Source organism: Oncorhynchus mykiss, chromosome 25, assembly GCF_057628025.1.
Source record: "Oncorhynchus mykiss isolate SJ-2025 chromosome 25, ASM5762802v1, whole genome shotgun sequence".
In the NCBI taxonomy this organism is placed as follows: domain Eukaryota; kingdom Metazoa; phylum Chordata; class Actinopteri; order Salmoniformes; family Salmonidae; genus Oncorhynchus; species Oncorhynchus mykiss.
In genome coordinates this window covers 69,711,369-69,735,278 of record NC_143046.1, presented here as the reverse complement: position 1 = coordinate 69,735,278, position 23,910 = coordinate 69,711,369, and the positions used below count along the sequence as shown (strand labels likewise).

The window sequence follows — 23,910 nt, the reverse complement described above, 5'->3', positions numbered from 1 at the left end:
TCTAGAAGGTTCTCAGACCAAGAAACAGCCTTGTACATTTGCAATAACTTCAATTCATTTTGACCATCACGAAAATGACGACATTTAGAAAAGTCCTAGAGTCGCAAGACTAGGTGCATTGAAACCACCTCAGCCCATAGAGACGGACCCTAACGTTTGCTCATTCAAGGACCCAGTAGCAACGCCCGGAAAATGTGGATTTTCAGCACCAATTAAGATCGCTGCTCGAGCTCCAAATTACCTATAGAGCCGAAACTTGGGATTCGTGGTCGCCTCAGCTAGGCCTACAAATAATGTCCGATTTGGGCCCGCAGCTAGAACGTAACTACATGTTTTTATTATGGTTTAAACAGAAGGTGCTGTGAATTTTGGGCCTGCTCTGAAATATGTGATAGTTGGCTTCTAAACGAGTTGGATAAAGTGGGTGTGGTGTCAGTTTGTATCAGTTTGGTGTCAGAATGATATTTAATTGACTGATGGACGGTGACTTGCTGGCTAACTTGTGTCCATTTGCAATATGTTTAAACAGTGATAGACCATCACCAAATTGACATTCTGAAATCAACACAAACAAGCGATGGAGAGAACCCAGAATCACTGCCCAGCTATCCCGAGTTCATCGGGCCAGTCAGTTTCGCATTCCTGCAGTATTTTTGAGCATGTCAAATTCGTGATGGTAAATGCCCATTGAAACATATTGCAAATGGACAGCCGTGCACCTGGTGATTGGAATGGGTTACCAGGAGCACATTTTTAAAATTAATTAATTTAATGCCTTTAGGGGGAGAAAAGGGTCTACGGTTGGGTAGGGAGCAACCCCCACCCGTGCCCATCCATTAGGGGGCACCCCTGGTCATTTTGGACGTTTTTTAATAAAAATGTAAAAAACAACAGAGTCCCACTTCTCCCTCATCATACATGACAAATAGACCATCTAGGTTGATTCATGGCTTAACGTAGTGCTATATATCATTTGGGCAGTTTAAATGCCATTTGGATATGGTTCACTGACTTTTGGTTTTCCTATGATCGTACATGGCAAATCGACATAATATCCTGATTTGGCATTTTCCATACTTTCATATTGCATTTGGACATTTCTTATGGCATTTGTCAATGGTTCACTGACTTTTGACTTCGACCTTTGACTTCCTATGAAATCATACAGCAAATGGACAAAACATGCCTTATGGACAAGTAAAAAAAAATATGACAATAAAATATGACAAAAGTATGTTCATACAGTTCTTATACATGTATAATTGACAAACGGTCCAGAAATAACTTTTTTAAGGGGGTGATAAGTTTGGGTTTTTTCTTCTAATTTTCTAAATTTGACCCTTGGGTCTTGGGTTGATGTACATTTGGAATATGAACATTTACTGTGGAGCGCGCTCACCATCTATTGGATTTTTGCTGTGTGACACTTGGCATTTACCATATGACATTTGCCATAAGCTTTGAATGAAATGCTGTCCCTTTGAGTGGTATTGGACATCGTGTATATGTTTCGTATGGTGCCAATATGTTCCCATTCATTTTTGTCCATTTCAGGGGGGTCTTCCCTTACATTATATTATATATCCTCTCCTCTGCTCTGCTCTGCTCTGCTCTGCTCTCCTCTCCTCTGCTCTGCTCTATTCTCCTCTCCCCTCCTTGAGTGAACTCGTCCTCCAGGTTCAAAGTCCCCGGATAATCACAGCAATAAGTGTTGGTGGGGACAGACCGCTCATGTGCACACACGGCCCCCAGGTCATTTACAATCTCATCAACCTCCATCTCTCTCTCTCTTTTCCCCTCCCTCCCTCCCTCCCTCCCTCCCTCCCTCCCTCCCTCCCTCCCTCCCTCCCTCCCTCTCCTCCATGTCAGAAGCACCTGTTGCATCGTGGTGAGAACATGAACATGGAGCAGCAGAGTGAGAACATTTACGAAACTCCCCTGGACAGAGACTCAGACAGCCCAACGGAGGATACCTACCAGAACCAGACCCAGACCAGCAGTATCTACGAGACACCCAGTGACGTGGTGAATGATTCTGTTTACTGTGATGTAGAAGAACCCCAGGCATCTGGGAACGGAAACGGAGACGGTCTAACTGTGGAGTACGAGAACACCGGGAGCCTGAGAGAGGCACCTGCGGTTCCACTGCCCCAACTGGAGAGCAAGAGCAGCTCCTTCGGGTCCTCCAGCTCATCAGAAGACGAGGGAGAAAGGGAGAAAAAGAAAAAGAGTGAGGAGGAGGAGAGGCTGGAGAGTGAGGAGGAGAAGGTGGAGGAGGAGAAGGAGGAGAAGAGGAAGTTGGAGAGGAGGGTTCTGCAGGCAAAGGTGAACACAGATGAAGCCTCTTCCCGGCGGTCCTCTTTGTCATCTTCTTCATCATCTATTTCCACTTCATCATCGTTGTCAGAGCAGGGGAACCCTCCTGAGCAACCAATGCCAGTAGCAGATGGGCCAGTGATCTCACTCTTCGTCAGGGTAAGACAACATGGCAATGATATCAGGGTACAACATACCGTGAAAGATGTATGAGTTTAAGACCCAATTCAGTTGTGTTTCCCCACAAGGATAGAAAATGTCCCTACAAGGATAGTAAAACAAGGAAGATAGAAGAACATAACGTGTGTCTGTGTGTGTGCGTATGTGTGTGTGTGGTGTGTATGTGTTTCATCATGCTCTGTAGACTGATATCAAAGTGGAGGTTGCCCTCTCAAGGTCATGTCTGAGATAAAGTGAGCTATAAAACACATCTGGTATAAACACACACACACACACACACACACACACACACACACACACACACACACACACACACACACACACACACACACACACACACACACACACACACACACACACACACACAGGTTTGAGGTTGACAGTAGGGCTGAAGACCACTAGAGAGAGCCTTGCACTTCTCTGACCGTTTAGGTGACATTACCACGGTCAGCAGTGTGTGTGTGTGTGTGTGTGTGTGTGTGTGTGTGTGTGTGTAGACTGTGTAGACTGTGTTTGTGTGAGGGGGGGGGGGGGGGTTGCCAAGATTCTAAATTTAAAATGAACTGACTGGAATTCCATCCCACCCCAATGACTCAACTGAGGGTTCCAGTAGCATGTGAATCCCCCTTGTGAGTGCATTTACTGCATGTGTCTGTGTGTTTAGTTGATGTGTGTTTGTGGAGGGATATCACAGGTAAGGTCATCCTGTTTCCTCTCAAGGTTTGATTGATGTATTGATTAGGGCAGGTGTGAGTAAGCGTTGAGGAAGCGGAGTAGTTGATTTTCTGTTTGATGTTTTCTATAGTTTAAATAGTTTTATAATCCTACAATCTGATGGAGCTCTGAAGTCCACTTCACAGGTTATCTATATTGGATTTAACACGACAACACACCTCAATAAATAACAACAAGGTCAGCAGTAAAACACACACACACACACATACACACACACTCTCCATTCCCGACACCACAGGTGCGTTTGAGTTGAAGAGTGAGTCCCAAATGTCCCCCTACTCCTATTTTAGGGCACCACTTTTAGACTCAGGGGAAAAGGCTCTGGACAAAAGCAGTGCACTACAGAAAAAAGGTGCTATCTAGAACCAAAAAGGGTTCTTTGGCTGTCCCCATTGGAGAACATTTTGAACAACCCCTTTTGGTTCCAGGTAGAACCCTTTTGGGTTCCACGTAGAACCCTTTCCAATGAGGGTTCTACATAGAACCCAAAAGCGTTGTACCTGGAACCAAAAAGGGTTTTACCTGGAACCAAAAATGATTATCCTATGGGGGACAGCCACAGAACCTTTTTGGAACTCTTTTTTTCTAGGAGTGTACTGTATATAGGGGAAAGGGGTTCATTTCAGATCTAATTATGTTAATAAGGGAGGGAACCTGATCCATCCATACCTACCTGTCCTCCTTTTCCCTACACTACACTACAATCCCAAAGCACTTCTCCTTTTCCACTCTACTGCTTTCCTCCTCTCCCCCTCTTCTTACTGACACCTCAACCCCCCGCCCCCTTGACTATTTTTGACCAACGCACTCATTCAGACAGCTGGACTCAGAGTACAAATCAAAACAACCAGGGCACACACACAAACACATACACATACATCAAGAGACACGTCAGGACAGAAGCTCTGACACACAAGCGCGCAGCACAGCAAGGAGTTGCTGGGTACAACAGGACAAACGTGACTGGGCCAGAACCCAGGCTGAGAACACAGACGGACAATACACACATACACACTTTTGCAGAAGATAACACACACCCGTTAGAGCAGTGGAAATGACTGACACGTCTACAGCTGAAGAGGAGAAGGACCCTGATATTGAACTTTTTGTCAAGGTGGGGGGTGTGTGTGTGTCTGTGTGTATGTGTGTATTTGAGGATCATGTTTATCTGCTGTATGATTATCTACTGCGTAGTGTGTGTGTTTTGTTGTTGTTGTTGTTTTCCCGTGGCACAGGGCCAGAGTAACCCAACACGCCTGCGAGTGTTTTCTCTGTCCCCTGTCCCCTGTCTCCCCTATACCTTTCTCCTCCTATTCTCTGCTGCCCCCTCTCTCTTTCTTTGTCCGACAGATCAGATCTACTGAATTATTTCTGGTCCTCTAAGCAGTGAAAGCATGAGGTTAACTGGTTAAATGGTTCAGTCATGTTGTGGCTCTAGTGTTGCCAGACTCATTCTTATGAGACTCATTTATACTTATTCATAGCTCCCTGATATGCAGGTCTAATGAGGTAATAGTAGTTGGTATAGTGGGGTAGTTAGTATGAGGTAGATTTGGAGCATATGTCATGCTAAATAAACAAGGGATTTGCATTAGCGTTCATGTTACTTGCCTCCTGTCATTTTGAGGTGGGTAATGGACTGTTCGGGGGTAGTTAGTGTAGTTGAGGGGAAGTTGTAGTAGGGGTAGTTATATTGTGGTGTAGCCTATATGTAGTAGGCCTTTTAGTGGTTAGTTATGAGGTACTTCTAGGGGTAGTTAGCTGATATATGAGGTAGTTCTAGGGGTAGTTAGCTGGTATATGAGGTAGTTCTAGGGGTAGTTCGCTGGTATGAGGTAGTTCTAGGGGTAGTTAGCTGATGTATGAGGTAGTTCTAGGGGTAGTTAGCTGGTATATGAGGTACAGTAGGGTAGTTATAATGTGATAGTTGTTCCAGGGCAGTGTGTCCAGTGAGGTGTGTAATGGAAGGTTGATATATTATTCATGGTGTGTCTGGTGTCCCCTTACAGGATCCCCTTTCAGCCATTGCCATTGTGTGTGTGTGTGTGTGTGTGTGTGTGTGTGTGTGTGTGTGTGTGTGTGTGTGTGTGTGTGTGTGTGTGTGTGTGTGTGTGTGTGTGTGTGTGTGTGTTGCCAGTCTGACAAGGTCTGAGTGTATAGAGCAGTGATTTTAGTAAGCTAAAGGTTACAGGTAGCTGTAGTCATATCCTATTGTTTTGAGATCCATGCACAAATTGTGCAACTTGAAAAGGGTATGATACTGGCTCAAGAAATATTTAAATAACTGTATGTGTACTAATGTCTGCAGTGTGTGTGTGTGTGTGTGTGTGTGTGTGTGTGTGTGTGTGTGTGTGTGTGTGTGTGTGTGTGTGTGTGTGTGTGTGTGTGTGTATGTGTGTGTGTGTGTGTGTGTGTGTGTGTGTGTGTGTGTGTGTGCGTGGTTGTTTGTGTGTGTGTGTGCGTGTGTGTGCAGGCAGGGAGTGATGGGGAGAGTATAGGTAACTGTCCGTTCTCTCAGCGTCTCTTCATGATCCTCTGGCTAAAAGGAGTCGTCTTCAACGTCACTACAGTCGACCTGAAGAGGTAAAACACACACGGACATACACACTCTCTCAGATATACACTAACCCATCTGTGTGTGTTGTCCTATAGAAAGCCGGCTGACCTCCATAACCTTGCTCCAGGCACACACCCACCCTTCCTGACGTTCGAAGGAGAGGTGAAGACGGACATCAATAAGATAGAAGAATACTTAGAGGATATGCTGGCTCCACCCAGGTACACACACACACACACACACACACACACACACACACACACACACACACACACACACATGCATGCACACACACTGTAAAAAGTCTAAATAAGGTTGTGTTTGTTAACGCTGGTGTTCCTCAGGTACCCTAAACTGTCAGCTAAGAACCGGGAGTCTAATACGGCAGGAAACGACATCTTCGCCAAGTTTTCAGCCTACATCAAAAACATCAGGCCAGAGAACAACGCAGGTACACACACACACACTTCACTGATCTAAGTGGGTTGCCTGGGTTTGTGTGTGTGTAGTAATGTGTGTGTGCATCCTGCAGTTCTAGAGAAAAGTCTCAACAAGGCATTAGCCAAGCTGGATGAGTTCCTTCTGTCCCCGCTGCCAGAGGAGCTGCAGGATGGCAGAGATGTGGCAGAAGGGGGGTCTATACGGAAGTATCTAGACGGAGACACATTAACACTGGCCGACTGCAACTTGCTGCCCAAATTACATGTCGTCAAGGTATTATTCCTATTGTTATTATCCAACTACAGACAGAAAGTGATGATCAACCAATTACAGAAGTGGGCTGTATCAAGATACAGTATCTCTTTACCTTTGGTGTTTATTCAGATCTGTTTGTGTCAGGCTGTCTGTTCCAGGATTTAGTGTTGTGCCCTAAATTCTTATGACCTCAAATAACACCTTCTGCCCATACAGGGCACCCTTTTTGGCCAGAGTCACCTATAGGTTTATATGGTTATGGTTACTGTATCAGAAGTGATTGTGTTTCTCTCCATGGTGTGTGTTCTGTCTCCAGGTGGTCGCTAAGAGATACCGTAACTATGAGATCCCTGCAGAGCTGCGGGGTGTATGGCGTTACATTCAAAATGCCTACAGGCGAGATGAGTTTACCAACACCTGCGCGGCTGATGCAGAGATAGAACTAGCCTATCAGGACGTGGCCAAGAGGCTGTCCAAGTGATAATGCCTGGAATCATTACTCTGTGTAGTTTTTCTAAATGAATCAAATCAGGTTTCATTAAATCCAATAAAATAAACCAGACTCAGTCATATAAAACCTATTTTAGTATATCCTGCTTTCTTTCACAATTCTGGACTTTTAGACTTTTACTCAAATAATAGTTTTTTTTATATAGTTCCAGCTGTCCCACAAAAATAAATTTTCAGAGCAAGGGTCACGCAGCAAGATGATCAAGATGTTAATATTGCAAGATTAACTTAATTCAAGATATATGATCTTCGATCTTTATAATATGTTAATATTTGAACAGTTTTATTACAGTAAATTGGAGCAAAGAGCAGTAACCGAGGATGAAGAGAAAGTGCTATTTGAATGGAAGAACCACAGTAGATTTCAATGAATGGTTGGTTAGTAGATGAATGAATGATAGGGCATGTGATTGTGAAGTGAAAGTGTTTTCCCAGACTGCACCATCCTGTGGTCACAGAGTTGTTGTGTGATCTGTAAAAACAGGAATTGACAACAAAGTTTTCTTATAACCATACTGATTTGATCATAAATTAACGAATGTTAATGAGTGTTATTGCTCTAATTTAAATAATAAATCTATTTTCTCATAAATTAGTTGGCTGGACTCTTTACTGTTCCTCAAGTAATTGACATTCTCTTCTATGAATGATACAAGTAAACAAGTGAGTGTGGGAGGGTGCTTGCATACAGAAACCACATGCTCTCACCCTCTGCTGAATAAATAATGATGTTGCAATGTGGATGAGATGATAGTTATGACTGGACATGAGAGGAGAGGAGGAGACACAGAAACAAGCAGACAGAGTGCCCTAACTTTACATTTATGCACTACAACATGCACTGAATCAGTGATTAATTTTGTTTTCCTGTGCCATGATTCTGGCATTGAACAAATCATCCTCGTGCTAGGCAGTTTCAGTGGTGCAGTACACTTAATTCATCTCAATTCAACTTGTTATGGAAAGATTTGAAACATGTGATCGGGTTTAGAAAGGAAACACTTAATCCTCCCACATATAGGCCTAACCTAACCAGTAAATAGCGGACTTCTGAGTTTTCAGCACCATGGACAATGGAATGTATTCATTTGATGGCTCTGTTCTAATCAAATCGATACAATTTTATTTCATTTGGAACTGAATTTATCAAACCTGTTTTCATTAAACCAATCCTTTATTTGATTCAAATAATTACATATTATTCAATTCATTAGCTATTCATTTATAATTTTTTGGTAATTTCATAGATAACTGTTTGGTATCAGACAATAAAATAAAACACAATCGACCAAACATACCTGATAACCGATAATAAGCCTACCCATAACCAACAATAACCATAAAATAACACTACATAACCATAAAACTCAAAGGTACATTTTGTACGAGTTCATAAAACACACACATAGAGCTACGTAGTCTTAGTATTATTCATGGGAACAAATATAAATGTAAAGACACAGGCGTAAAGCACTAACCATCAGGTTTTGATTGATTCTTGATTGATTGATTCTTGATTGATTGATTCTTGATTGATTGATTGCACCATCCTGTCCGAGTCAATATGGCCTCCACACAGGCTCCTCCCCCCTACCCTCTGTTTGATTGGCCAGCGCGGCAGTGGGGGCCTGGTCTCCTCCCGGCCCAGAGGTAAAGTGGTTTGTCCTGTCCCCCTCTGGCAGTGAGATGTAGTGGTTGGTCCCAGCAGAGGCTCCATAGTAGAGGATGGGGCTGCTGCTGGGCTGGAAGAGTCCACTGTGGGAATGGGGGGTGAGTGTGGGGAAAGGTGGGGGGAGGTACGGGGGTGGAGGGGGGGTGACGGAGTAAGGGAAGGACGAGAAGTGCATTCTGGGAGTGGACGAGAATGAAGAGAGGGGGGGAAACGGGCGATCAAACCCAGCAGCCAGCTCACACACACCTGGAAAACAGACGCACACAGGGTCAGAGGGCACATCACTGTGTTACTGTGTGTGCGCGTGTGCATGCATGTACAGTGGGGCAAAAAAGTATTTAGTCAGCCACCAATTGTGCAAGTTCTCCCACTTAAAAAGATGAGAGAGGCCTGTAATTTTCATCATAGGTACACTTCAACATTTGACAGACAAAATGAGAAAAAAAATCCAGAATATCACATTGTAGGATTTTTAATGAATTTATTTGCAAATTATGGTGGAAAATAAGTATTTGGTCAATAACAAAAGTTTATCTCAATACTTTGTTATATACCCTTTGTTGGCAATGGCAGAGGTCAAACGTTTTCTGTAAGTCTTCACAAAGTTTTCACACACTGTTGCTGGTATTTTGACCCATTCCTCCATGCAGATCTCCTCTAGAGCAGTGATGTTTTGGGGCTGTTGCTGGGCAACACGGACTTTCAACTCCCTCCAAAGATTTTCTATGGGGTTGAGATCTGGAGACTGGCTAGGCCACTCCGGGACCTTGAAATGCTTCTTACGAAGCCAAACCCATTCGTTGCCCGGGCGGTGTGTTTGGGATCATTGTCATACTGAAAGACCCAGCCACGTTTCATCTTTAATGCCCTTGCTGATGGTAGGCTTTGTTACTTTGGTCCCAGCTCTCTGCAGGTCATTCACTAGGTCCCCCCGTGTGGTTCTGGGATTTTTGCTCACCGTTCTTGTGATAATTTTGACCCCACGGGGTGAGATCTTGCGTGGAGCCCCTGGTCGAGGGAGATTATCAGTGGTCTTGTATGTCTTCCATTTCCTAATAATTGCTCCCACAGTTGATTTCTTCAAACCAAGCTGCTTACCTATTGCAGATTCAGTCTTCCCAGCCTGGTGCAGGTCTACAATTTTGTTTCTGGTGTCCTTTGACAGCTCTTTGGTCTTGGCCATAGTGGAGTTTGGAATGTGACTGTTTAAGGTTGTGGATAGGTGTCTTTTATACTGATAACAAGTTCAAACAGGTGCCATTAATACAGATAACGAGTGGAGGACAGAGGAGCCTCTTAAAGAAGAAGTTACAGGTCTGTGAGAGCCAGAAATCTTGCTTGTTTGTAGGTGACCAAATACTTATTTTCCACCATAATTTGTAAATAATTTCATAAAAAATCCTACAATGTGATTTTCTGGATTTTTTTTCTAATTTTGTCTGTCATAGTTGAAGTGTACCTATGATGAAAATTACAGGCCTCTCTCATCTTTTTAAGTGGGAGAACTTGAACAATTGGTGGCTGACTAAATACTTTTTTGCCCCACTGTATGCCTACCTGAGAGGCCAGTGGTTCTTGAGGATGAGAAGGGGTAAGATTGATCATTGGTCCAGGGGGGTGAGGAAAGGGGCCTAGAGTCTGAGAGAGGGAAGGCTGGAGGGAGAGATAATGAAAGGAGCAGGGGATAGAGGAAGAATGAGGGAGAGAGACAGGGAAGGAAGTGAGAGAGACAGGGAAGGAAGTGAGAGAAACAGGGATGGAAGTGAGAGAGACAGGGAAGGAAGTGAGAGAGACAGGGGTGGAAGTGAGAGAGACAGGGAAGGAAGTGAGGGAGACAGGGATGGAAGTGAGAGAGACAGGGATGGAAGTGAGAGAGACAGAGAAGGAAATGACAGAGATAGGGAAGGCAGTGAGAGAGACAGGGAAGGAAGTGAAAGAGACAGGGAAGGAAGTGAGATAGACAGGGATGGAAGTGAGAGAGACAGGGAAGGATGTGAGATAGACAGGGATGGAAGTGAGAGAGACAGGGATGGAAGTGAGAGAGACAGGGATGGAAGTGAGAGAGACAGGGAAGGAAATGAGAGAGACAGGGAAGGCAGTGAGAGAGACAGGGAAGGAAATGAGAGAGACAGGGATGGAAGTGAGAGAGACAGGGATGGAATTTGGAGAGACAGGGAAGGAAGGGGAGAGACAGGGAAGGAAGGGAGAGAGAGAGGGAAAGTGATGGAGGGAAGGAGTAAAAGAGCAATGAGTGTTTCATACAATTATTAGTATCTCATGAAAATATCAGTCAACTTTGGCCCTTCAGTATACACAGAAAGCGTTTAACTGCTCTGTTTTCACCTCTTGTTGGAGGGTTGGTGATGTTGTTGAGGGGGCGGAGACTCTGCATCGGCATGGCAACCCTGAAAAGCCCTGTTTTTGGACCCACCTCTAGCTTCTGCCTGTGACCTATCAGAGAGCAGCATACACAAGTAGTTATAGCCCTCTTCAATCAGTGTCCCTGTTCAAAAACCTGAGTCTGTGTGTGTGTGTGTGTGTGTGTGTGTGTGTGTGTGTGTGTGTGTGTGTGTGTGTGTGTGTGTGTGCGTGCGTGCGTGTGTGTTTGTACTCACGGCGTGGCTCTCTAGGTCCGTCTACAGTGACTTTGATGGCTCTGTGGTACGTGGCCACCTGGGGAGGACTGGTGAACACGGTTATGGTCAGATTAAAGCTTTTACCTAGAGAGAGAGAGAGAGACATGTTAAACACACACACACACACACATACTCTGTTGTACACAAACACACACAAACACACCTCTCCCACTGCGTCCTACAAAGCGGAGGTCATTGAAGCGTGCTGTGTGTGATGTCATCAGCGTGGTGGCGTTCCGTAGCTCAGCTGAACAGTTCTCATCATTCCCTGCCATCAACGTGACTAGAACACCATCACTTACATCACCCAGGGCAACCACCTGGAGAGGGAGGTCGAAGGGGGGATGGAGGACAAATTAAATAGGGAGAGAAAAGATGTTCAATGGTCCCCCCACTAAACCTTTCAGTACCTCTCCCATGTGTACACTGTGTACTGTAAACACTGGCAAGTGATGAAGACTCAGAATCCAGACTTTGTGTGTGTTACCGTGAAGGCACGTGGCAGAGTCTTGTTGCAACGCCAGTGTGCAGGGAGGCTTGACACCAGAAAGTTGGGGCTGTCGGTGGGCCTGAACTCAGCAGGAATGTCCTCTGTACTCTGGGGGCCACTCTCCTCATGCTGAGCTGTCACTCCCACTGTCCCATCTCTGGTCTTACCAAGGAGCGGTGGACTGAACCTACGGCTAGTGATCTGGGGATCTGGGGGAATAAGTAACATGATGAGACTCGATCTTCATTAGCCAACAAGCAAAAAGCCTTCTGAAGCCACAGAGGCCATAGAACAAGTAAAATCTGCTAAAAAACAGTTCTGACCCATCTATGTTTCAATAACATTGTTGGGAGCATATAGAGCGTGTAACTTTAGTTATTGTCATTCATACAGTACTGTATTGTATACATATTTAAGTACTGTAAAAAAAATAAGTAAAAAGAAGGGTTAAACAGCACACACACACACAGTCTCTCTCTCTCTCTCTCTCTCTCACACACACACACACACACACACACACACACACACGTCAGGCAGGACTTCGCACAACCTCCATAAAACCGGCCAAACTATTTTATGTCAGCTGCTATCCACCAGGTGGCACAATGAGCCCGTGACAAGATCAACATTGCTGACGTCTTTCACTGTGCGACAAAACAGCTTATCCAAGTGCAGCAGTGGTTTGTAAAGAAACCAATGACGAGGGACAAATAATATTGTACTAAATCGTTGAATCACGGTAAGATTGCATTATTCTAACACCTTCTAAAGACATTCGACTAGCCCACTTTACTATTTGCCTGTAACTTCAATTTGACTGGTTCTGGCTGGGTTATGGGGGGAAAGTGACAGACCTGTTTACTAGCTGGAGAATGGGAGCGTGTGTGCGTGCGTGCGCTATACATCCTCTCTCTCTGTCTGTCTACAGCCACAGGTTTGAATACAGGAACGACTGTCCTACAGGATTCGTTCATGCAAACACTGAGAGAGGGGAGGTAGGGAGGGAGAGGAAGGCAGTGGTTAAGAGTTAAGCCAAGCAGCGAACAAAAACAGTCAAATCCATATTGTGACATTAGCAACAGCTGATTTGCCTGAGCTCAATTCTGGTTGAGTGACTCCATCCTGTTCTTTTGTTTACCGCAGACCACTGTGTGTGTGTGTGTGTGTGTGTGTGTGTGTGTGTGTGTGTGTGTGTGTGTGTGTGTGTGTGTGTGTGTGTGTGTGTGTGTGTGTGTGTGTGTGTGTGTGTGTGTGTGTGTGTGTAGACAGTGTGTTTGTGTATAGCTGTTTTTCGGTGCTACCAAAAACATGTTTGTGTAACTGTGATGTGTGTTTAGGCAACTAGTTCATAGAGAAACTGACTTGAAATATTACGACTGAGTCAACACACCCAACAACTTCAGTTGATAAACCGTATGTGCCGATATAAATGTATTTTATAGAGTTGACATGTTGATATGCAATGACTGTAATAACGATTATATCTGTTCTACACAGTAGCCTATATTTCTATCATAAGGTGTTGTAATGTTGTCTTCCTGAACACGACCCTGGGGTGTGTGTGTAGGTGATGAGCAGCAGTCCCATGGCAGGCTCTTCCAGCTCAGCGAGGGACCGCCCACCCACACGGACCAGCTTCATCCCCGAAATACAGAGCATGATGTAACTACACACACTGAGTCAGATTGTCCCAAAAACACACACACACACACACACACACACACACACACACACACACAGGTAGACATATAGATCCACTTACCCCAGTAGAGGTTGTGTTGACTCGGGCTGAAAAGGCTGTTGGATGCCATGGCAACAGTGTATCACAGAGTAACCAGCTAGTTTCAGCAGTAGGTTGACCGTAGTGTCGAAGGGTCGTTGTGTGGTCGGGTCCTGGTCTGCTACGCTAAGACGGTCTGCGTTGTGGTTCTGTGGTCCTGGAGCGGTGTGTGTGATGGCGTTCGGACCACAGCGTGGTCGCCATACTCCCTTGCTCCACCCTCATTCGACGAACCACATTAATCTGACTATGACATCACTGCCGTCACACACTCACAGACACTCAGGTGTTCAACCCAACCTTTGCATAGAGATACACCACATCCCTCAACCTCACCTACTAGAACAGAGCCTGCATCCTGTGTGTGTGTGTGTTTCTAACCCGTCTCATGTTTGTGTGTGTGTGTGTTCTAGGTTTGCTCTGGGAGATGCTCGCAGACCCCTACATGAGACTGCTGCTCTGGTAGAGGACATTGTACACACCCAACTCATCAACCTGGTAATACACACACACACACATTTTAGTCCCTGTTCTCTCTCTGATACTGACAAACCTTTTCAACTATGAAACAGTAACTCATATCACTCCTCTCTTGTGTGTGTGTCCGTGTCCGTGTCCGAAGCTACAGCAGGCGTGTGAGGGGGCGGTCCTTAGAGGGTCAAGGGTCATCTCAGCTGAGGACATCCTGTTCCTCATGAGGAGAGACAAGGTACACACCAGCTACATACACCATACACAGACACACCATACACTCACACTATTTTCTGCCTGCAATACCTGTGAAGTACTGATTTCAGCTGACTGGCGTTAACTAGAAAACCGGAGGCTTGTAGTATTATTTTAAACTATGTCATTTTTTCTCTCTCATTTTTCTCTTCATCTTCTCTCTCTCTCCCTACAGAAGAAGGTGAGGAGGTTGTTAAGGTATCTACAGTTCAGAGACTACAAGTCTAAAGTGCTGAAAACCATTGAAGATGAGGAACCACTGGAGTCAGGTACTTGACACAGTACATGTAAAGCAAAAAAAAGTCCCATGACTGAAACTTAAGTCGATCTCAGATCTATTGTCTGGGGCCAAGTTATCCTCCCCTTTCATGTAAAAAGGTTGTGACCACCATACTGTTAAGGAAAGAGGATCATGTTGTATATGTATTAAACTGCACGTTTGACCAATTTCAGTTCCCTTTGCTTAGGAGGTCTGGGGACCTCCCTGGAAAAATGTTATGTAAAAGGACTGAGAAACTCAGTTCTGGTGACTTTTTAAAAGGACATTCTACTTTCAAATTAATGAAAATAAAACGATGCTGACACCATCTAAAATAGAATTTCCACCTCCAGAAGTGGGCCCAAAAACATATTGGTAAAAATGTTGTTAAAATTATATTGGACCAGGCATATAGCCTATGCATGGCCTATATTATCATATGTGCTATTAGCAATACGCATTATCACCTGTAGCCCAACTGATGAAGCATAGTTGCTATAAAATGTACATAGGCTGAAGCATGGGGTTGGTCCATCTGCATTTACCCCATTGGACACAACATCCTGATTGCTATTATTAATTATTATTATTTTATTATAAATACAGTGCCTTGCGAAAGTATTCGGCCCCCTTGAACTTTGCGACCTTTTGCCACATTTCAGGCTTCAAACATAAAGATATAAAACTGTATTTTTTTGTGAAGAATCAACAACAAGTGGGACACAATCATGAAGTGGAACGACATTTATTGGATAATTCTAACTTTTTTAACAAATCAAAAACTGAAAAATTGGGCGTGTAAAATTATTCAGCCCCCTTAAGTTAATACTTTGTAGCGCCACCTTTTGCTGCGATTACAGCTGTAAGCCGCTTGGGGTATGTCTCTATCAGTTTTGCACATCGAGAGACTGACATTTTTTCCCATTCCTCCTTGCAAAACAGCTGGAGCTCAGTGAGGTTGGATGGAGAGCATTTGTGAACAGCAGTTTTCAGTTCTTTCCACAGATTCTTGATTGGATTCAGGTCTGGACTTTGACTTGGCCATTCTAACACCTGGATATGTTTATTTTTGAACCATTCCATTGTAGATTTTGCTTTATGTTTTGGATCATTGTCTTGTTGGAAGACAAATCTCCATCCCAGTCTCAGGTCTTTTGCAGACTCCATCAGGTTTTCTTCCAGAATGGTCCGGTATTTGGCTCCATCCATCTTCCCATCAATTTTAACCATCTTCCCTGTCCCTGCTGAAGAAAAGCAAGCCCAAACCATGATGCTGCCACCACCATGTTTGACAGTGGGGATGGTGTGTTCAGCTGTGTTGCTTTTACGCCAAACATAACGTTTTGCATTGTTGCCAAAAAGTTCAATTTTGGTTTCATCTGACCAGAGCACCTTCTTCCACATGTTTGTGTCTCCCAGGTGGCTTGTGGCAAACTTTAAACGACACTTTTTATGGATATCTTTAAGAAATGGCTTTCTTCTTGCCACTCTTCCATAAAGGCCAGATTTGTGCAATATACGACTGATTGTTGTCCTATTGGACAGAGTCTCCCACCTCAGCTGTAGATCTCTGCAGTTCATCCAGAGTGATCATGGGCCTCTTGGCTGCATCTCTGATCAGTCTTCTCCTTGTATGAGCTGAAAGTTTAGAGGGACGGCCAGGTCTTGGTAGATTTGCAGTGGTCTGATACTCCTTCCATTTCAATATTATCGCTTGCACAGTGCTCCTTGGGATGTTTAAAGCTTGGGAAATATTTTTGTATCCAAATCCGGCTTTGAACTTCTTCACAACAGTATCTCGGACCTGCCTGGTGTGTTCCTTGTTCTTCATGATGCTCTCTGCGCTTTTAACGGACCTCTGAGACTATCACAGTGCAGGTGCATTTATACGGAGACGTGATTACACACAGGTGGATTGTATTTATCATCATTAGTCATTTAGGTCAACATTGGATCATTCAGAGATCCTCACTGAACTTCTGGAGAGAGTTTGCTGCACTGAAAGTAAAGGGGCTGAATAATTTTGCACGCCCAATTTTTCAGTTTTTGATTTGTTAAAAAAGTTTGAAACATCCAATAAATGTCGTTCCACTTCATGATTGTGTCCCACTTGTTGTTGATTCTTCACAAAAAATACAGTTTTATATCTTTATGTTTGAAGCCTGAAATGTGGCAAAAGGTCGCAAAGTTCAAGGGGGCCGAATACTTTTGCAAGGCACTGTATATAAATAATTATTCGTTTTTATTTACTCGAAAAATCATATTTTTTTGTTTGTTTCTGTTTGCTCTTTTAAGATGACATTGCCCCTTTAAGAGCTCTGTTGTGCAGCTGTGCCTAAAACCAAGCTTGAAGCTGCATTTGTAAAAGAATGCCACGCACAATTGAAGGAGTAGAGAAATTAACGTGGTAGCAATGTAGAACTCGGATCCCATATCATTTTTTTTAGTTGTTTTTTTTTTAAGGCCAAACTGCTTTAAAAAATATTTTCCCGCGATTGCATTAAGAATGGTTGTGCATTGACTGCTTGTCAGAATAATGTTACGTTTCCTTGAATGTGCCTCGAGATTAATATTTTTCTGGCAAAGAACACAACAATAAGCCAACTATGTAAACTATTCTTCTATGGGGTTGTCTGATTTTGTTTTAAAAACAACATTAAATAGCAAAAATAGTAGCACTGAAAAGTTCCATCCTGACTGATAAAGTATAGGCTTTGAATTATTTTGCCAGCAGCTACAGTAGGCTGGCTACACCACTCTGAGTTGAACACTGCTGTGGTGCACATTATAGACTATGTCATTTCCTTCATCTGAATATCAGCGTGTCATCAACAATCGTGCATGTCAGTTCAGTGCACACAGCTTAACAGAGAAAATGTCATATTTGAGAACATATTTTGTAGAACACACAAAAAATGACCTCTTCAGAATCCATTTAATGGAAATCTGTCCCAGTGATGGATAACTTTAACCATGCTTTTAACCCTGCCTGAAGACTTGTTAGCTTCCAGTACTCCTAGACTTTAGCTTAGAGGGCTAACATTGTCCCCTCTCTATCTATCTCTCACTCACACACTGATAGATAGGTGGGTTGTTGCCGGGAGTAACAAGCGCCAGCGGCTAGCAGGAGACTTCTTGTCCTGGGTGGACCAGACGGGAGAGTTCCTGTCCCTGTCTGACAACCAGGAAGTAGATGACGTCAAACTGGAACGACTGGAGGTCAGAACACACAAACAGACACACATACACAGTGTGTTAAAGTGGTATCTGGGTAGCAGCTCCCCTCGGTGAGTATTAACTCCTCTCTCCACACTCTCTCATTACCTCTCCTCTCTGTAGAGGTTGGAAAGACAGACCAGGGGGATGGACAGTGCTCAGTACAGTGAGTTCTGTGAGAGTCGGCAGCTCAGCTTTGGTGAGTAACATTTCTTCTCCCAACATTTAACCCTTAACTCAGTCTCTGATAGATTGTGTGTGTGTGTGTAGCTAAGAAGGCATCTAAGTTCCGAGACTGGCTGGACTGCAGCAGTCTGGAGGTGAAGCCCAACACTGTTGCCATGGAGATCCTGTCCTATCTGGCTTATGAGACCACCGCTCAGGTATGTGTGTCTACCAGACCACTGCTCGTTAAAGAACTAAGTCTCCCACAATAAATGAAAATACTGCAGACTTTACTGTAGTATTCATTGTAGTGTTTTTAAGGCTGTAGTATTCACTGTAGTGTTTTTTAAGGATGTAGTATTCGCTGTAGTGTTTTTTTAAGGATGTAGTATTCGCTGTAGTGTTTTTAAGGCTGTAGTATTCACTGTAGTGTTTTTTAAGGATGTAGTATTCGCTGTAGTGTTTCTCTAGTATACTATAGTATTTAATGTCGTGTTTTTGCAGACATGAATGTAGTATACTGTAGAATTTAGTGTCATTTCTTTTACAGACACGACTGTAATATATACTATCATTTTCACTGTAGTGTTTATTTTGTGGACATGACTGTAGTATACCATAGTATTCACCTGTAGTGTTTTTGCAGACTTTACTGTAGTATTAACTGTAGTGTTTCTTTTGCAGACAACTGTAGTATACTATAGTATTCACCCCGATTTTACTGTAGTATTTATTCACTGTAGTGTTTTTGCAGACATGACTGTAGTATACTATAATATTCACTGTAGGGTTTTTGTGTAAATTACTGTAGTATACTATAGTATTCACTGTATTGTGTCTTTTGCGGACATAACTGTAGTATACTAAAGTATTCACTGTAGTGTTTTTGCAGACATGATTGTAGAACACTATATGATTCACTGTAGTGTTGTTGCAGACATAACTTTAGAATACTATAGTATTCACGAGTGTTTGTGCGGACATGACTAGTGTACTGTAGTATTTACTTGTGTTATTGCTGACTTTACTGCTGCATACTAGTATTCACTGTAATATTTTTGTGGACAAATCAAATCAAAGGTTACTGGTCCACAGCAAGTGGGGACAACAGACTGGGATAGGGAGAGATTGAATATGTCCGGAAACACTCCAGCCAGCTGGTCTGCACATGCCCGAAGGCCGCAGTTTGGGATGCCGTCTGGGGCGGCAGCCTTGCGAGGTTTAACGAGAACTCTTTGTTGGAGGCGGATAGCTCACACTCTTTGTTGGAGGCGGATAGCTCACACTCTTTGTTGGAGGCGGATAGCTCACACTCTTTGTTGGAGGCGGATAGCTCACACTCTTTGTTGGAGGCGGATAGCTCACACTCTTTGTTGGAGGCGGATAGCTCACACTCTTTGTTGGAGGCGGATAGCTCACACTCTTTGTTGGAGGCGGATAGCTCACACTCTTTGTTGGAGGCGGATAGCTCACACTCTTTGTTGGAGGCGGATAGCTCACACTCTTTGTTGGAGGCGGATAGCTCACACTCTTTGTTGGAGGCGGATAGCTCACACTCCTTGTTGGAGGCGGATGGCCCGCCTCTGCGGCTCTGTGTTTTCCTCAAAGCAGGCGAAATAGGTTAGCTTGTCCAGGAGGAAGGCGTCAATGTCCACGACGTGACTGGCTTTCCCTTTAGAATCTGTGACTTTCTGGAGTCCCACAGTGCCTTCAGAAAGTATTCACACCGCTTGACGTTTTCCACACTTAGTTGTGTCACTGGCCTACACACAATATCTCATAATGTCAAAGTGGAATTATGTTTTTAGACATAATAAAACAAATAAAATCAATCAATCAAGGGATACTACAGTTTGGAGTATAGTATTCTACACTATACTACACATTTATATAATCTCAGCAAAAAAAGAAACGTCCTTACACTGTCAACTGTGTTTATTTTCAGCAAATTTAACATGTGTGAATATTTGTATGAACATAAGATTCAACAACTGAGACATAAACTGAACATGTTCCACAGACATGTGACTAACAGAAATTGAATAATGTGTCCCTGAACAAAGGGGGGGTCAAAATCAAAAGTAACAGTCCGTTTTTGGTGTGGCCACCAGCTGCATTAAGTACTGCAGTGCGTCTCCTCCTCATGGACTGCACCAGATTTGCAAGTTCTTGCTGTGAGATGTTACCCTACTCTTCCACCAAGGCACCTGCAAGTTCCCAGACATTTCTGGGGGGAATGGCCCTAGCCCTAGCCTGGCCATGGCAGAACAAACACTGACATTCCTGTCTTGCATTGTCATGCTGGAGGGTCACGTCAGGATGAGCCTGCAGGAAGGGTACCACATGAGGGAGGAGAATGTCTTCTCTGTAACGCACAGCATTGAGATTGCCTGCAATGACTACAAGCTCAGTCCGATGATGCTGTGATATATAGCCCCAGACCATGACGGACCATCTACCTCCAAATCGATCCCGCTCCAGAGTTACAGGCCTCGGTGTAACACTCATTCCCTTCGACGATACACGCAAATCTGACCATCACCCCTGGTGAGACAAAACCGTGACTCGTCAGTGAAGAGGAGTTTTTGCCAGTCCTGTCTGGTCCAGCGACGGTGGGTTTGTGCCCATAGGCAACGTTGTTGCCGGTGATGTCTGGTGAGGACCTGCCTTACAACAGGCCTAAAAGCCCTCAGTCCAGCCGCTCTCAGCCTATTGTGGACAGTCTGAGCACTGATGGAGGGATTGTGCGTTTCTGGTGTAGCTCGGGCAATTGTTGTTGCCATCCTGTACGTGTCCCGCAGGTGTGATGTTCGTGATGTTCCTGTGCAGGTGTTGTTACACGTGGTCTGCCACTGCAAGGACGATCAGCTGTCCGTCCTGTCCCCCTGTAGCGCTGTCTTAGGCATCTCACAGTACGGACATTGCAATTTATTGCTCTGGCCACATCTGCAGTACCTCATGCCTCCTTGCAGCATGCCTAAGGCATATTCACGCAGATGAGCAGGGACCCTGTGAATCTTTCTTTTGGTGTTTTTCAGAGTCAGTACAAAGGCCTCTTTAGTGTCCTCTAAGTTTTCATAACTGTGGCCTTAATTGCCTACCGTCTGTAAGCTGTTAGTGTCTTAATGACCGTTCCACAGGTGCATGTTCATTAATTGTTTATGGTTCATTAAACAAGCATGGGAAACAGTGTTTAAACCCTTTACAATGAAGATCTGTGAAGTTATTTGGATTTTTACGAATTATCTTTGAAAGACAGGGTCCTGAAAAACGGACGTTTCTTTTTTTTTCTTCCTGAGTTTAGTAAGCACTACACGATCGAGGGGGAACCTCAGAGGAAATCCCTGCCATGAGGTCCCCAAGGACAGCACGTTAAAATAAAAACAAAGTTGACAAAGCTAACAGCTACCCGTAAACCTAGCTAGAAGTCCAATTGATTAAAAAAATCTAGTCAGCACTACTTGATCGAGGGATACTACAGTGTGATGTATATTATTCTACACAGTATACTACAAAATTATATAGTAAGCACGACACGATCGAAGGTGTCAGAGAAAGCCCCTAAAAATTGTCAAGACTCCAGCCATCCAAGTCATAGACTGTTCTCACTGCTACCGCATGGCAAGCAGTACTGGAGCACTAAGTCTAGGTCCAAAAGGCTCCGTAACAGCTTCTACCCCCAAGCCATAAGACTCTTGAACAGTTCATCAAAATCCTATTTGGACTATTTGCATTGACCCTCATTTGTACGCTGCTGCTAGTCTCTGTTTATTATCTATGCATAGTCACTTTATCTCTACCTACATGTACATATTACCTCGACTAACCTGTACCCCCGCACATTGACTCTGTACCCCTTGTATATTGCCTCGTTGTTTTTTGTTTTTTTTACTTTAGTTTATTTTATTTTTTGTATATAGCCTTGTTATTGTGTTACTTTAGTTTAGTTTTTGTATATAGCCTTGTTATTGTGTTACTTTAGTTTAGTTTATTTTGTGTATATAGCCTTGTTATTGTGTTACTTTAGTTTAGTTTATTTTTTGTATATAGCCTTGTTATTGTGTTACTTTAGTTTATTTAGTAAATATTTTTTTACAAGCTCTTAACCAACAATGCAGAGTAAGTAAGCATTTCACGGTAAGGTCTAGAATTGTTGTATTCAGTGCATGTGACAAATAAAATTGTATTTGATACTACAGTGTGTAGTAAAGTATTCTACAGTATAATACAACATATTAAAGTAACCACTAAACAAGCGAGGGATACTACAATGTGTAGTATAGTACAGTATACTAGAACATTCTATAGTAAGTACTAAATGATCGAGAGATACTACAGTGTGGAGTATGGGATTCTACAGTATACTACAGTTTACTGCATAATTCTATAGTAGGTACTATAGTGTTCTATAGTAAACTGTAGTATTTTTTTACGTGTATCATTGCTCTGTTTGGATTACAATATTCACTCCCTCTTTCTCTCTCTAGCTGGTAGATCTGTCTCTGTTAGTGAAACAGGATATGACTCCAAAGACAGATCCCTTCAGCCATGTTGTGTCTGCCAGCTTCATACACTACCACAGCAATACAGAGGTAAGTTAAAACACACACCCCTCTGTTAGCCAGCTAACAGGAGTAGCAGCTAGCTAACTTGCTATTCCTACTGGCCGCTCATTTAAAACGTGTTCTCTCCCTTCCCCCTCTCTCCCTTCCCCACTTCTCTCTCTCTTCCCCACCTCTCTCTCTCAGGTAAAGAGAGATCCAGAATCTCCAGAGACCACGCCCCCCTCCACTCCTGGCTCATCCCACTCCTCTAAGCCCTCGAATGGAGGCTTGGGATTGGACAGTAAAACCAGGCAAAGGAAACGCAAGAAGGTCTGTTAAGATAGTTTTTTTTGTGTTGCACAGCTTGTGTGTGTGTATACCATGTGTTAAGGTGTGTTTGTTTCAGAGTTCAGCAGTGAGTGGTGTGGAGCCTCCCAGTGGAGCCATTCAGCCCTGCCACATCAGAGAGGCCATCAGACGCTACAGTTACAGACACACGGTACACTCATCTCCCTTTCATTCCTCTTCCCTCCCTAACTTCCTATATGCACTGTAGTACTGTCCTCTCACAAAACAACTGGTTGGAAGTAATCAATATAACAAACACAGTCCCTCTCTCCTCTTCCAGAGTGCTAATAGGGGGAATGGGATGGCGTTCCTGGCCTGCTAAAGGCAGAAGAGAAATGGTTCGACAGAAGATAAATGTTTTTTTATGATTTGAGATTCTTACCATAAAGACAGGAAGTTATATATTTCTGTTAAAGTCCAGACATCTTCATGTCATGATGTATCACTTACTCTGTGTTTACACAGGCAGCCCAATTCAGATCTTTTTTCCAGATCTGGTTGGTTAGAAGACCAATTAGTGAAAAAAAATCAATTGGGCTGCCTTTGTAAACGCAGCCTTAGTGTCCGGTTCATTTTTTTTGTCCACATTCACTCACATTGATTATGCATCCTTGGTTTATATAAAAAGTAGTCTTTAATAAAGCTATTTGATTAGACTGACTCAGTTATTCAACACTAACCACATTTCCATCCAGTTTTATGCCATACTGAATAAAAATAATCTTCATGACAGCCGTGATGGAAATAAGGTCTTTCATAAATGCCTACAATTTGTTCGTTCGACATGGTGGGATCTTTTTCTCAGTACAATGAATTATGCGAGATATGGTGGCAAATAATATTAAAACCATATCGAAGTCATGTGAACATGGTGTGTGGTCCTCCCACTACGACTTGGAAAACCGTGCAGTGATCTTGATGCTCCATTCCAATAAATATTGAGGGTCTTATTCTGGTGACGTGATCGATGCTTGACTGCCGTTTCACAAATTAAAATATTCTCGCTCTTATCCACAACAATCTCATGTTGGCTAGAGCACGTGTCAAGACCAGAGTAGGTACATTTGGTATTTAATGCAA

General features: G+C 43.5%; 3 protein-coding genes across 5 annotated transcripts; 2 read left to right on the top strand and 1 right to left on the bottom strand.

The window, feature by feature from the left end:
* The first annotated feature begins 1,741 nt into the window (after positions 1–1,741).
* On the top strand, positions 1,742–7,586 carry clic5a (CLIC family member 5a). Of its 2 annotated transcripts, none has more exons than XM_036962718.2 (6): positions 1,742–2,475; positions 5,705–5,814; positions 5,884–6,009; positions 6,133–6,239; positions 6,321–6,502; positions 6,801–7,586. In XM_036962718.2, exons 1-6 carry the CDS (start codon positions 1,897–1,899, stop codon positions 6,963–6,965), a joined length of 1,269 nt encoding a protein of 422 aa, XP_036818613.1. In that variant the 5' UTR covers positions 1,742–1,896; the 3' UTR covers positions 6,966–7,586. The 2 variants fall into 2 exon arrangements, with proteins under 2 accessions (XP_036818613.1, XP_021440708.1); XM_021585033.3 differs by lacking the exon at positions 1,742–2,475 and adding an exon at positions 4,042–4,345.
* A 967-nt stretch (positions 7,587–8,553) lies between these two features.
* On the bottom strand, positions 8,554–12,020 carry LOC110504213 (runt-related transcription factor 3-like). Its single transcript, XM_090219319.1, has 5 exons — positions 11,790–12,020; positions 11,466–11,622; positions 11,282–11,386; positions 11,010–11,117; positions 8,554–8,912 (listed from the first exon to the last, which is right to left on the bottom strand). The coding sequence occupies exons 1-5, from the start codon at positions 12,018–12,020 to the stop codon at positions 8,554–8,556; spliced, it is 960 nt and encodes a 319-aa protein (XP_090075445.1).
* A 396-nt stretch (positions 12,021–12,416) lies between these two features.
* Positions 12,417–23,494, top strand: supt3h (SPT3 homolog, SAGA and STAGA complex component). Of its 2 annotated transcripts, none has more exons than XM_036962412.2 (12): positions 12,417–12,531; positions 13,360–13,454; positions 13,986–14,070; positions 14,195–14,281; positions 14,474–14,567; positions 17,640–17,776; positions 17,897–17,972; positions 18,044–18,156; positions 22,426–22,530; positions 22,687–22,812; positions 22,889–22,981; positions 23,111–23,494. In XM_036962412.2, the coding sequence occupies exons 2-12, from the start codon at positions 13,363–13,365 to the stop codon at positions 23,150–23,152; spliced, it is 1,050 nt and encodes a 349-aa protein (XP_036818307.2). In that variant the 5' UTR covers positions 12,417–12,531; positions 13,360–13,362; the 3' UTR covers positions 23,153–23,494. The 2 variants fall into 2 exon arrangements, with proteins under 2 accessions (XP_036818307.2, XP_090077050.1); XM_090220924.1 differs by having other exon boundaries at positions 12,436–12,531; positions 12,721–13,454.
* Positions 23,495–23,910: the final 416 nt, after the last annotated feature.